Source organism: Scomber japonicus, chromosome 15 (genome assembly GCF_027409825.1).
Source record: "Scomber japonicus isolate fScoJap1 chromosome 15, fScoJap1.pri, whole genome shotgun sequence".
Classification (NCBI taxonomy): domain Eukaryota; kingdom Metazoa; phylum Chordata; class Actinopteri; order Scombriformes; family Scombridae; genus Scomber; species Scomber japonicus.
The window spans coordinates 20,956,648-20,971,271 of record NC_070592.1 but is presented as its reverse complement, the minus strand read 5'-3'; the positions used below and the strand labels follow the sequence as shown (position 1 = coordinate 20,971,271).

Below are 14,624 nucleotides of genomic sequence, written 5' to 3'. Positions count from 1 at the left end.
ACACAAATGAGTTCCCCAGAGGAGACATTTCAGGGGGAAGAGTGTCCCTGTGACACTTATCGTGAAGGACATCTTACTGGTAAAAGAGGAGGTGTGGGTGACAGCTGGAAAGTAGGCATGATCCTAACATGTATCAATCTTATATTTAAACATGTAGAGAGCGCTCAGAACTATATAAACTTACAGTCATGTGCACTGTACCTCAACGCACTGCAGCAACAGCATGACAATTAATCTTGTCTTGATACTGTGATGTGAAAAAAAAAAAATGCATTTACATAATGGCAGGCCATCTGTCATACCCCTTGCTGCTTGGGATCAATAACCTCCTTCTGTCTTTCTCGGTATGTCTCTCTTGGTGACAATACCATCAGCTCACTTCTGGAAATGGATGGAGGCAGCACCCACAGCACCTTCAGAATAGCATTAGATAACCACTGGTTGTCAACTGCTATGGCACTTTCAGTATCATTCCACCTCAGAGGTGACAGGTCCCACGCACACTAAATCACTGCACTGTACCAAGAGGTAATTATACTGCCGCTGTAAATCTTTTTGATGGCTCGGCAAGTTAGATCATCTTCGCACATGCCTGCGTGCGTACATATGGCCGTGGATGCACACATACGTTATGGTGGGTGCTCACATGGAAGCATGTATACAACGCTAAGTCTTCTATGGGCTCAGGTGGCCAGTTGTTTGCCACATGGGTCACTGTATGGTAATCCAACCGCTGCATCATAACTGTACCATATGCACTTAAAATCATCAGTCTATACAGTAGCTCGCATGTTTAGAAAATGATTATGAAAAGGTCTCTCTATGTTTTACTGCATACATGTATGAGTTAACATGCTACCCCATTTTTTCCACATCATTTGGACCATTAGAACACAAAGGCAATAACCCATTCACATGGACAGTCAATTAATTCACAGTGGATGTTTCTAACAAGACTGTTGTTTATCAGTGGATAATGGATTCATAGTTGTAACAAAAAGATCAATAGATATACAGTAGTAGTAAATTAAAAGGTGGGTGGGTGAGCTCAACTAAGACAATATGGCAACAACATAAATAAATATTAATGTATGCTTCTCCTCCAGCTTCAGATCTGCTCCATCAGTCTGACACTATTGGCCAGGAGAATAATTCATAAATAAAAATTAAAGTCCCAGTGTTTTATATATGGTACAGAGAGTCTTGAAGTCAGATAATGAAATGTGTGCAATGTTTTCGTGAGCTAGTCTGCGTTTTGTTTGCATCTCATGCTCTACTAGAACGTGCACACGTGTAAGCGCACAGGCACCGCGCTAATTTCCACATTACACACAATTTCACGCTATTGTACATATTGATAGTTTGTGTGTGATGAATAAAGAAATGTGGCTTTACACATTTTTTCTGATGAAGGAAAATGTAGATTTATTAGGCTTCAATGTTACTCGTGATGCTTTTCTAGATGCCTGTTTCTTCCTGTGTTTTTTTTTGTTTTGTTTCTTTGTTGTATGTTTTCTTCCGGTTTATCACGTGAATAGTTGAGGTTATTTTCTGTTTCTTTTTAGACAGGCCATCAAGTCATGTGGTTTTATCAGAGAGGACTTTCCAATCTTCCAAATTGCTTTATATCAAATACAGTATTTTATCTTAAACTGCCAGTGGTGAATGGTCAATGGTTGAATTTTTCAGAGCAAAATAGCAAAATCTATACTCTCTAAACCAAATCTGAACTAACTAAATCTACATTTAACATCAACACTTGCCTCCTCTAATTGAAATTCAAATCAGTCTAAAACATAAAGGTTAAAAAAATGTACACAATGCATTAAAGGACTGTATGTAAAGAAAATGGAAGCATCTTGAGATTCCACGCAGATGACAGCAAAATAGCAGAAATGATATGGAGAATAAAGCATAGCATAATGAAGAGCTACATCACCTGTTTAATTATGAACGACCACGTTCTTTGCAGTTACATAACCCTAGGAGCCGCTAATGTGACATTGTTTACAGTTTCCTTTCTTAAAGTAACCTCAAAATTCGAAGGTGAATACATACAATGTTACTGAGAGAAAGAAAGATTGAGGAAATGTATTGCAGATCACACAAGGTCACAAGCATATATATAGATATATATATAGACCACAGTACAGTGAAATGAATATCCATTCCTTTGCTCCAACCCCTTTCAGATCCTGTGGGATTTAACTGGTTGAGGGGATAGGATGAGGGGCAAAGGTTGCTTCTGAATTAGTCCCATCACTCTGTCTGCACCTAATGAAAGTTGCATGATGTTAAGAGGCGAGCGGCAGTGAGAGCAGTGTGAGCAGGATATTTTAAAGGGAGAGCGGAAGTTTGGAGCAACATGTGAGCGAGAGGAGATGAAGTGAAGCGAGGGAGATGTAGTTAAGGCACCAGTGGGCCAAATTAGCTAACCTCTAGAGACCTCCTGTGCCTACCCGCCATGGGAGACTGTGTATGTGCGTGTGAGAGAGAGTGAGAAAGAGTGTGTATGTGAATGCTTATGATGTGTGTGTGAATGAAGGGATGACAAAAAGCCTCAGAGCTACAGTATGTCTCAAAAGGCTCATGCAGCTCCAGAGTGGTCGTAGAGCAATTCGATGATAATGGAGTACAGAGATGTATTACTGCACCACACAGACACACACACACCCCACATACAGATGCAGACACACACATCCCACAGTCTATATCACTCTCTGGCCCACTGACTCCCAGTCAAGCTCCAGTGGCTCATGTGATCGATTAACTGTAGAAAATAGACGGGGCATCCCATAGAGCACCTGTGCCCATGGTCATGTGATACAATCCCTAGAGGACTGAGTTTTCATGTGAGTGTGTGTGTGTGTGTGTGTGAGTGTGTGTGTGTGTGTGTGTGTGTGTGTGTGTGTGTGTATCTGTATGATTAAGTTCCAGTTGCGTGACGATTTAAAACTATTCCAATGTCAAACTCCAACCATGTAAATCTGTGTGACAGGTTTGACATTCTGTGTGAGTATCAGCCTCTGTGTTTATTGTTAAGTTTATGTTTGCGTGACACTACACGCTGATTTCCAGACTCAAACCCCTGCTTTGTCATTTTGGTGACAATGACATTTTGTGTGAACAAAGCCCCGACACGCAGTCTGAAGCAAAGCATTTGATTTTCGTCAACTATTTGTGGGAACTGAGCAACGGTTCACCTGTATGAAAAGATCCTTTTATTTCACCACTGTGCACAGGCAAACAGCTGTGTGCTGCAGTGTAATCCCATATCCAGTATGTCAGTGGAACACTGGACATGAACTAGGTTTTAGGCTTGAGTGATAGGACACATTTATTGAAATGTATTGAAAATGTTCTGGAACACGATACAAATAATCCACACCAGACTACAACTCAGAAAAAGCCATATCAGAAAACAATGCTACAATATACTTAAACACATTAGGTTAAGAATTTAGAAGAATTCAGTCTAGCTATAGTGAAAATCCGCTTCATACATTTAAATAAAGCAGCTTCCGAGGATGAATATGGATGGTGATGAGCCAAATGTTGCCCCAGGTATACATCACTATGCAATTAGAGTTGCTATAAGCAACTTGTTTCTATGTCTACTTTCCTTCAGTCTCAGAGACAAACATTTGTAATGATTTATGTAAAAGTCATGTGTATGCTTGCCCCAAAGTCTTTTTAAGCAAGTCCTCAATTCCCTAAATCTATAATGGAGCTGGCAAGTGCAATGTTAGTAAGACCCGTACAGGCCACAATGGCCACATTTATGGGAAATACGCCAGGTGGAAATAAACCTGAATTAACCTTTAAATCAACCAGACAGATGACTTTATATTTCTGCCTCATCAGCATTTGAAGCATCAAAAGTGACACAAATAATTAACCTCCAAAAGCAGGAATTATGCACAATTAGTAGTTCCAATGGAACCAGTGATAATATGGCTTCATTCACTGATAGTCTATGCCTGGACAGCATAAAACAAGCCACCTGCAGCATTCCAGTGCAGGTTTTCAAGAGACGTAATATGTTTAAGTTAAAGCTTTTATAAATCGGTGGTATATACTGTAGGCATTTTACAATTGTCTACACAATTAGCCTACTTATCCTGCTACTGTAGCTGTGTGATGTTTGTGTTCAAACTCGCTTCTGATTTGATAACAGAATCTCACAGTATTTGTTTAGATTGATGTCTTCTATGTGAACATGGCTGCTGTGGAAGGTAAAATAAGACAATGAGTACTGATATTGATACATCAGAACATGTAGGTGTCAACCAATCATACATATACTGCAAAAATATTTTCTATCAGCAAGAAAAAAATATCAGTCCTCGTGAAATGTTGCCAGGGCACAATGCAGCTAAAGAAAGAGGTATATTTCTTTGAACATACACACTATATTTTTCTCTTTATTTTGATTTAAGACATTTTTAATAGCATCAACAGGAAGTTGGCCCCTGCTGTGCTGCTTCTGAAATATGGCCAAGGCCAGGCAGTGTATTGTATACCAAGCTATACTGATCCACAGAGATCTACTGAGAAAACGGGATATAAATGACAAGGTGTGTATGTCTGTGAATGTGTGTGTGTGTAAAGGCCTTTTTTAGAGCATAAAGGGGCTCAGTGCTGAGCCCGTTCAGAGAGAGAGCCATAGCTCATGAGCACAGAATACTAATTCTGCTGCCACAGCCACCCTGAGCAGACAGTCTCTCACACTCGCATATGCAATTTTGTTTCGTTCATTTTCCAGAAAATGGGTACGTAATTACTCTTCATCATCAAAAGTGTCATTTGTGTGTGGCGAGCATGTGAAGGTTTTCACTGTGTGTGCATGCGTTCTGTGTTGGGTAGATCTAAAGGTTAAAAAAAACACCTGAATGTGCTGTACGCCTGCACAGTGTGAAAACAAACACCTCACCCATGCTGCTAAAGACACACACAAGAAAACACACACTTCTCTCTGCTCTAATTACCAGGAATCAGATAGTATTCCATGAGGAAGGGATGAGCTGTGTGTGTGTGTGTGTGTGTGTGTGTGTGTGTGTGTGTGTGTGAGAGAGAGAGAGAGAGGGACAGAGAGAGAGAGAGAGAGAGAGAGAGGGAGAAAGGGAGAAAGGGAGTGACGGACCACTGGCTCCTGCAAGGGTGATCTGATCCCAAGAGTCCCAGCCAAATCCCAGTCCTCTCTCTAGGTTTCTTTTTCTCTCTTTATTCCTGCTCCTTCTCTCTTTGTTCCTCTCTATACCTCCCTCATTTAACACATGAAACACAATCCACACCCTCAGTCTGTGCTAATGAGAATATGCATAGTGATTGCTGTGGCATTGCTATGTGTGTGTGTGTGTGTGTGTGTGTGTGTGTGTGTGTGTGTGTGTGTAAATGTCCAGAGCATGAAGCAGGTGTCCGGAAACAAGAACTACTTGTGAGACCATTTGAAAGCTGGATAACAGGCATAGACAGAGCTATTAATCAAATGGAAATATTTCAAATATGCAAACTTCTGGTAAATTTATTAGAAATGCATAGATGCTATTTTCCCATAATTTATAGATGTAATAGTAAGAGTTTTATTATGTAGATTAGAGTCAGGATTTTATTTTTTTTAAATGGCCTTGGCTCATTTGAAAAATGTTGTACATTTCAAGTTCTTTCCAGCTGATGAATGGCTTCCTGGCTTACTTACTGGGCAGAAACACTGCAGTGACATGCAAATGTGGTAGTCCCTGCTCGGCTGCATCTGTAAACACTGCTGGTGGACATTACAACCCTGACCTGAATGTGTCACGGCTGCACAAAACAGTCAGAGGCAATGGACACTGCTTTCAGCCACTTAGCTTCTGACTCTTTGGGCTGCATTGGTCAACATACAGAAGAATAATATAGAAGATTAATATCACTGTGTTTCACATTGTGACATCAAGTCCATTATTTTCTGTACCAGGCTGCCTCAGTGTGTTCTTTCATAGACATCTAAAACTTTGAACATAGAATGAGACAGAGGTATTGTTGCAGCATAGATTATTAATAATAAATCTGAAAAGTGGTTAAAATGTTTACTACAACTAATGGCTTTTTAATTGTACTGATGTGATCACAATGGACACCTGTTAGACATTAAAAGAAAAAAACACCATTCAGCCCCTCTGACAAACACAGAGGAAATCTTCCACTTCCAGTCACAAATGAATGTGTGCAAGCCAACTAATTAAATTAAAGGACAGCTATGGTGGTTTCTGCAGCAAGATGGATGAGCAAACATATAGAGAATGGTGTAATTTTCCTTTGAATGATTGATAATTGAGAGAATGATATTGAGAACAATGGTGTTTATTCAGTATTCTATGTAAAACTATTCTTTGCACAATTTATATGTCTATATGTCTTGGCAACCCATAATGTCAAATAACGTTGAGAAAGTCATTCTAACATTAATCTGATGTCAAGAGAATTTCTTTTTTTGATTAGATAAACAGTTTTTGGTGGGTGGGGCGGAGCTGACAAAGTGACACAACAAGAAGCTCCATGTTTTGGCCCAGATCATAGCTCTAACCTCTTACGCCCTTTACTTCTCAATAACCAGGGGAAAGGCAACCACCATACATCATGGTGACACATTCAGTGCTATGCAAGGAGTGCTGTGGAGGGCACCTTTATGTCCACACATAAGCACATATATTTGATCCTTCTTTGATCCATCCATATGCCGTAAAACTATAGGCTACAGCAGGATATACAGTAAGTTAACCTTATCTCAGCGATAATGCATTACAGGTACTACAGATGCCTTCTTTTCTGATCTTGTGGTTATATCTTTCTGAAACAGTGGTTAGTGGGTGCTTTGATCCTCTATATCTTAATATAACAATACAAGCCATTTTTCACAGGTTGTCCATGTAATGTTGAATCAATTTCAACAAAGCTATCCCTCAATACTGTGTTTCATATCATGTACTCACTGCCACTTTCGTTGGACCATTAATCATGAAGCATCTAAAAGCCCTTATGCTGATTCAATGGATGTGTATTTGTCCTCTCTATTTATATTTTTTGTTTTCAGAAAGTTATTACTTACTATTTCTTGTGTGTGAAGAAAACATGTGAGGGTTCTAAATGAGCATCTTCACAGCTTTACACTTAAAAATGTGAGCTGTATGTGTGAAGCAGTGGGGATTTTTTTTCCTGGCAAAACACATACAGAATTTGGCTGGAATTCAACCACCAGCTGAATTTTGTGTCACTGGTTTGACAGAAAACAAAGGTTTTTGGAGAGCGTGAAAATGCACCATGTGTATCAGTAAAATAAAAATGTGACCATGTCGAGGAGAAGAAAATGACTGAAAATGATAGTGTGATACCCAGCGGTGTGTTTGTTTTTGCTTCAAACACATTTTGTGTCAGTTATGATGTATGTCTGTGCTAGGGCTTTTAGGGAGTGGGTTGTTGATTGACATGAGAACTGAGGAATCTGGGGCTTTTTTTCTTTCTATTAGACCTGACATTCAGACACACATCACCTTACAGGCTCAAAAACTGAATGTGTGTGTGTTTGTGTGCAGGCACGTATGTGTGTGATTTTATGTGGTTTCTATGACTTGCATCATTTCATAGCGGAGATGTCACAAAAATGCTGGATTTCACATGCTTAGGGATTCAGTCATATTTCTCTTGAATGTACAGGGATGTGCTGCATGTTGCCCTGTGGCTTTGAATAGCAGGTCATGTACAAGTCTATGTTGTTTAAAATAGTATGACTATACCTAATTAAACTGGTTGTTGTTTTGACCAGCAAACACCTCAACTTCCACTCTCCCAAACTGGTTCCAAATTTGCTGCCCCACTTCAGGGTGCAGCACCAACTCCACTGCCATAGGGCTGCCTCTTGACATAAGGTCAGTGCCCCTGTTTTCCAGACTCAGAATGTGAAGGACTCTCAGACACAGGAGCTGTTCTGAGGCTTACAACAACAGATTCTCCACCATCTTCAACAGGGCTGCAGAATGGACTCTGTTCTGCCTATTGATGTAGGCAACCGTGGTGCAGTGGTCTGTTCTCACCAACACGTCTCTCCTGAACCAGAGTTAGGAAGTGTTGGAGAACCAAGAGCACCGCCTGAAGTTTGATGAGGCTGATGTGTCAAATTTCCTGTGAAGGCCAAACACCATCCATCGGTCTTGTTGAGGCAGAGTGAGACATCACACAGCCTAAAATGGGCCCACTGTTTTTGGCATTGAGTTGTAGAAAGACGTTGGCAGTGCATGCAGGGCGGTAGCTACATCATGCCGCTCTCTGTGTGGTCCTGTCCAGAAGAGAGGTTCCCACTGACAGTGGATGTGAGACGGGCATGATGGGCAGGAATGAGCCTGGAGCGGCAATTCCATCCGTGAAGAAGCAAAATTTGCTCACTGAGGATTAGAACACCAGCAAAACTCTGTCTTTTACACTGTGTGGGACACACAAAATCAGTTGGCACATCCTCACTCACTGGCTACGTACATATTAATTTAGTGGGCAATTGCATGTGTTTGATTGGAGAAGAGTATCACCTATAGAGTCCAATAAAGAGTCTGTGTGAGATAGAATTATGCACTCTCTGGTATATCAGGCCTTCTTTGGTCACACTGAACTGCCTTTACTATCATTCAATAATAGTGTCTTGAACCTTTCAGGCCACAAGGCTGTTTAAAGTTTATGTGTTCGTGTTCATGTTCATCTTCTTCTTCTTCTTAGTAGTAGTTGTAATAGCAGTATTTTTTATGTGTGAGACTGGCACTTTGTTAGATTGCACATAAATCATGTCTTTTTATGCTAAATAAAAGCAGGGACACTGGAGACACCTGTACTAAGTAAGAAAGTAGGAAAAAATAGCAAACTTGTTTTATATGGCATTATACAGCTTACATTGCCCCTTAATACTCAATTTATATGGAAATGAGACAATATTTGTTTAAATGTATTTTACATAGATATGTGGTTTAAATCTGTTCGGTGTCATGAGGAAATTCATTCATAGACTTGATGGACAAAGACCCTAGACCTCTCTCTAAAATAAATATATATATACAGATTACAAATATAATGTTATAGACTCTACAGAGCAAATCTTCATTAGGATGTGTACTTAAAAAAAAACCCAAAAACTTTATATTTCTCCTCTAGCTGCAAGGATGAAGGATGAACAGGTTTCCCCACTAAATATCCTTTCACTATTGACAGATACCACTGAGACATGAAAAATTATATTCCTGTGGGTCACCTCATGCCATACAATGTATAATTTGGTCATTGTGCCTGTCATGTCCATAATAAAGATACAGTATGCTTATGAAAAAATCTCCTTCCTCAGCTTTAGGTGGAGAGACCAGCTGACTGTTTGCCAATACAGAAATAATAAAATGAGCTTTGTGAAGGTCAGTATAATAGACTATTGTCCATCACTTGATAGAAACTGTGCTGAATGTTGTCCTTTTTATTAAATTTGATCCCATTTTCTGATTAAAACACCTGCGAGATACTATCAAAGCTAATTATTTGCTCATTGCTTTTTGTGTAAATTAATTACACATAATTAAAATAATGATTAAATAATGTTAGAAATGCAAGAGGGGGCTGATAATTAAATAATGTCAGAAAATTAGCTTGGTAAACCATCTTAATATTGATTTTTGACAGAAAGGCAGAAGCGATGCTCAGTGTCAGACTATTAGAACAACATGTGGTACATCGGTTTTAACATACACTACATGCAGAGGGATGGTCACACTATTTTGATCAACCTTTTTTTGATTTTCTTTTTTGGCCACTTCCTGCTTATCTGAGATATCCAAGATCAATTGTAACAATGTTTGCCTTCACAACAAGCGAAACATTGCATTTCCTCTCAGCGATAAAAGACTGGCATTCCCTGACTGAATAGTGTCTGAATAGTTTTTGAAAAGTGAATGTTGTTGTTTATTGAAGGACATCAAAGTGTTTGGTATGTTCAATTATAACAAAACCAATATAAAAAATTACAGTTTTTCACAACAATATTGGTAAATTATTTTTTAAATTGAAAATGTAATAATGTTATTCACCAAAAATGTGAGGAAACAAAGACACTGAAACGGAAGTGTTTTCAGAAAGTCAAGGGCAAGACAATAGATAAAGAGAAGAAATGTGGGGAGAGAAAGATAAGTGACATGCAGAACATTCCCAAGCCAAAAGCAAAAATGAGAACTTTGAGTTTCCATATGTGTTTTAGACTACTAGGGTGCATGAGTACACCCTTGACAACCTTGACGAAAAGTTAGTAATTAAGTTTAATTCCAGAGGCACGCACATACATTTTGTGAAGGCACATCTAAAATGTAGGGATCAACATTTCTAAGTCAGTACCTTTATACTCTATGGTCCAGTTTCTCAGACAGAGATTAAGACTGGTCATAGACTAAAGACAAGATTCTGAGAAAATGTCCATTGACAACAAGTCTAGTCTTGGCCCTAGACTTAATCCCTATCCAGGAAATAGACCCTATGTGGTATAGGTACAAGCAAGCTGGGGCGCAGAGTCAAAACGTGAGAAAAGTTTTAGAGTGAAGAAAACAGAAAAACACAGAAATGAGGGGAGGAGAAAGCAAGTAGCTCAGCTTTGTTTTCAAGCATCTCTGACTCAGCGAGGGTATTCATGTTTGTCTTTTAGTTGATAGAGATAGGGACAGGAGGGAAACAGGATAGAGGCAACATTCTGGCTCTCACTCTGACAGCTCAATGTTGGGTTTACAGTAATTCTGATATTTTAGGGTAATTAGGACGTCTGGGAATTATTTGGTAGAGAACAGTTTTCCTACACTTCTTCAGGCTGTCTTCTCATCAAAAGCTATTTGTGGTTCAGAGTGGTCTCTGTGAGTGGTGAGTGATCTCTCATAGAGTGACCAGCCTCTAACCAATATGTGCCAAACATCAGCGTCTTTGAGGTGAGATGCAGAAAAGCCAAACAGCTTCAAGGTATTTGGCGTAAGTTTAATATCACCCTTGTACTTGGCATCAATTCACGGAGCAGTGCTGTTCGTTTGGCTTTCGTCAAAAGCACAAGTACATCAGACTGAGTCGAACTGTAAAAAACACATTTTCTTTCTTCTCTCCTTCTACACCACAGTCTCTTTCCCTGTGCCTTCTTTTCTCCCACTCTAAGTTTATTAGATGATAAATCCTGCACTGATTGAGTTCAGAGCAATAACCTTCCCGTCAGCAAGGTAAGAGTCTCCCTAGAGCTCTGAGTATGTGTGTTGGAATGTTGTTGAAGGCAGGCCAAGTCTTGCAATAAGAATAACTGGGCTCTAATAATTAATGTTCATTTTAAAAACATGCCTATAATCCACCCAAAGGAAAATTATTATGTAATTATGTGCACTATACTCCAGTTTTTCATAGTATATCTCCATGCATGTCTACATTGGTTTTGTTTGCTTACATGAGAGGAACCAGTGACAGTGCCCAAATGATTAGGGAAGCTTATGAACAAGCAGTTGTCCATTTCTGTTTGAATTAAAAACATATGTTACTATATGTTGCTTGTAGGCACACTCACACACACACACACACATACACACACATTCTAACACACAGATGAATGCAGATGCACACATGCATACATATTCCCATGAGTCGTGTAAGCAAAGGGATTGTCTGCTTCGTGTTCAATTCATTGATGTATGAACGACCATGTGCACGTGTATGTGCACAAGTGTCAAATCTGATCTTGTCCGAACATTGCCAACAGATGGTTTCACACACACGCACGAACACACACACGCATGAACACACAAACACACACAGACACACACGCACACACACAAAAATACACACACCATATTGTGCAGCATGTAAACTGACGTGCTTGGAACCACACCTCTTGGCCACATGGGGGAATCTCTAAAATATAGATCAGAAGGCTGAATTTCTGACAGGCATTTACAAATCTTTTGATGGAGGGTTTAAAGGCCCCCCTTTGAACTGCTTCATTTTTTAGTTAAAGGCCAACACGCCAAAAGACAAAATTCAAATAATAAATTCTCTGTCAAGCAGAGGCATACGACCTCCCTAAGGTGGTTTCAAAGGCCAGGATAACAAGACAAACTTTTCTTGTCTATTTGCCACTCCAAGCTTGGTATACAAATAAACTAAATGCGAGATGACAAGGATAAGAAACAGCAGCCGACCAACTGAATGTCAGCTGAATTTAACAGAACTGCCTGCATATGCTGGATTTGCTGGCGGGGATGATGTACAAGGTGCTATTTTTTGTGCCATTTATGTTACAGCATGAAAATTAAGTGTTGAGTTGCAGGCGTACGTAATATGCTCAGTGCAGAGACGTGTGCTCATGTGTAATGCATTGAAAATTGCAAAAGCAGCCCTGAACCATCATCGCCTGAAAAGAAACATAATCTTACCTTGTCGGACATCTCTGGGTGCTATGGCGATTGCATCATTGGAATGCAGCTCAGTGACGCAGCAGTCATCGGGAACCAGCGAACCGTTGCTGAAACTGTGAGGTGTCTCTGGGAGCAACGGAATAGGTGGTGCCATGATGTTGTGATTAGGACAGATACAGCCTGTTTGGGTCATCCCGCAACCGTCGCCATTGGAAACCTCCTGGTCTCCATGGTCACCTGTTCGTAAACACTCCTCAAACCATCGGCAGAGCACGCCGCAGGTAAACTGACTGGAGTTCTCGTTGTTAATGAGTAACACCTCTACTAGTCTCAGTTCCAGCAATTCCTTGGATACCTGAGGCTCATCCGCAGCTGGATGTCTTGTTAGACATAGTTGGACAAAGTTCTTATCAAACTGCAGGAAAGAGTAAGGTCCATCTGAGTTGGATTGGCTGCCACAGAGATTAATGACTTCCTGATCCCTGGTGGCTGCCTCATGTAAGTGAAGTGGACAGCTTTGATTGGCCAGGTGGTGGTCGAGGGAGAGGAGCATGGGGGAGTGTGTCCGGCAGATGGCTGGGTGGCGGGTAAAGCGGAGGTAGAGGGAATACTTGGTGGGATCAGGGTTTTCCAGGGACCAGGAACAGCCAGGTACCCTGGAAGGGAAAAGCTCCCTTAGGGAGAAAGAGCCATAGAGCACCCCAGCTACCAAGCTGGAGCACTGTGAGGAGATGGGCGAGGGGGCCCCCTCTGCCCCGGTGCTGGGGACGCCATTGGCAGCCCCATAGGCAGCCTCAGCCAGGGCAGAGAGAGGAGCTAGAGCAAGGGCAGACACGGCAGCCAGGGCCCCAGCCAGAGCCAGGAGAGAGGACAGCACAGACAGACACACCCCACCAGCAGTGTTCATCCTATGACATTCGTCCTGCAGGGAGGAGAGAAAAGAGAGAAGGATGGAGGAGAGAGAGGGTTTCAACATTAGACACATCAGTGCATATCTTCACTGACAACCTGACAGAACCAGCATGTCATAGACAAATGAAGAATTTATCAATATTGCTCCACAAGTTTTGAATCACATCTGGTTGGAAATATTTCTGGACAGATATTTGCCTCCCCTCAGAATGTAATATAACCAAGTTTATGGCAGGAGTTCTCATGAAGTTCTTCCTCACATACACACATATACACATGCACTGTCAAAAACACAAACACATCCCTGCTGGGCTGGATTAAAAAGGCTGATGACTTGGCTGTTGAGACATGCACTGTGGGGCCCGCTCTACCCTTTCCTGCTGATATATGCACACAAACACACAGGCAAGTGCACGCACACACAAGCAAACACACAAAAACACACACCAATGCCCGCTGCGCAGCTCCCCCAAGGCTCTGGCAAACTATTACCATCACCGACACAGTGAGGGTTCGCCAACAGCCTGATTTTGACTAACATAATACACACACACCCTGCAAAAAAAAAAATGCCCCATCATATATAGCATTTACAGTGTTTTAGTGTTTCGCTTAAAACTACTTCAATGCCCACTAGATTTTTGTACATCTCAGTGAGTCTGCTCCATCACCTGAGACTTTCAAGTGCTTCTATATAAATGCGGTTTGAGGAGGATGTGTGGGAGATGGGAAATGTTCGCACCACTGTACCAGTAACCTTACGGCATGATACCGAGACAACCTTCTCTGAAATTTCACTGTGCACTCTAAAATATCACTATATAAAACAAAAGCCTCTCTTCAATAAAAATTTAACATAGAGATGCAGACAACTTTGTACTATAGTATAGGAAGCATTTGTCAAAACTTGACAACAACTGCACAGAGAGATCTTTGTCAGAGCATAATATAAGAAATGTACAGTAGCTGGGTAATTGTATGGAAGGTGCATGGAAGGCTATGATTTGATATGATGTGACATGATACAGAAATACACACTTGGTAGAAAATGTCAACATTTCATGAACATTGTTCATGCTCATTTCTCATTCATTTGATTGCCTTTTCTGTTACAATATACCACAGTGTGCATTTTCCAAGGTGGAAACGGGCTCGCATAATGTAAGAGCATATTCTGGATATCAGTGTGGCCTGGTGGTAGTCAGTTGTTCTTTTACTCAGCTCTGTGCTCTGTGCTCTGAGCTAAGAACATCAGAAATCGAGATAATTTGCAATATCATAAAA

At 40.7% G+C, this 14,624-nt stretch overlaps 1 protein-coding gene across 1 annotated transcript in view; it reads right to left on the bottom strand.

Annotated features, from left to right (window-relative positions):
- Positions 1–13,335, bottom strand: part of adgrb2 (adhesion G protein-coupled receptor B2) — a 146,012-nt gene extending 132,677 nt beyond the window's left edge. Inside the window, exon 1 of the mRNA XM_053334205.1 lies at positions 12,447–13,335. Coding sequence (XP_053190180.1) covers positions 12,447–13,335 — 889 coding nt within the window. The remainder of the gene's footprint in view (positions 1–12,446) is intronic.
- Positions 13,336–14,624: the final 1,289 nt, after the last annotated feature.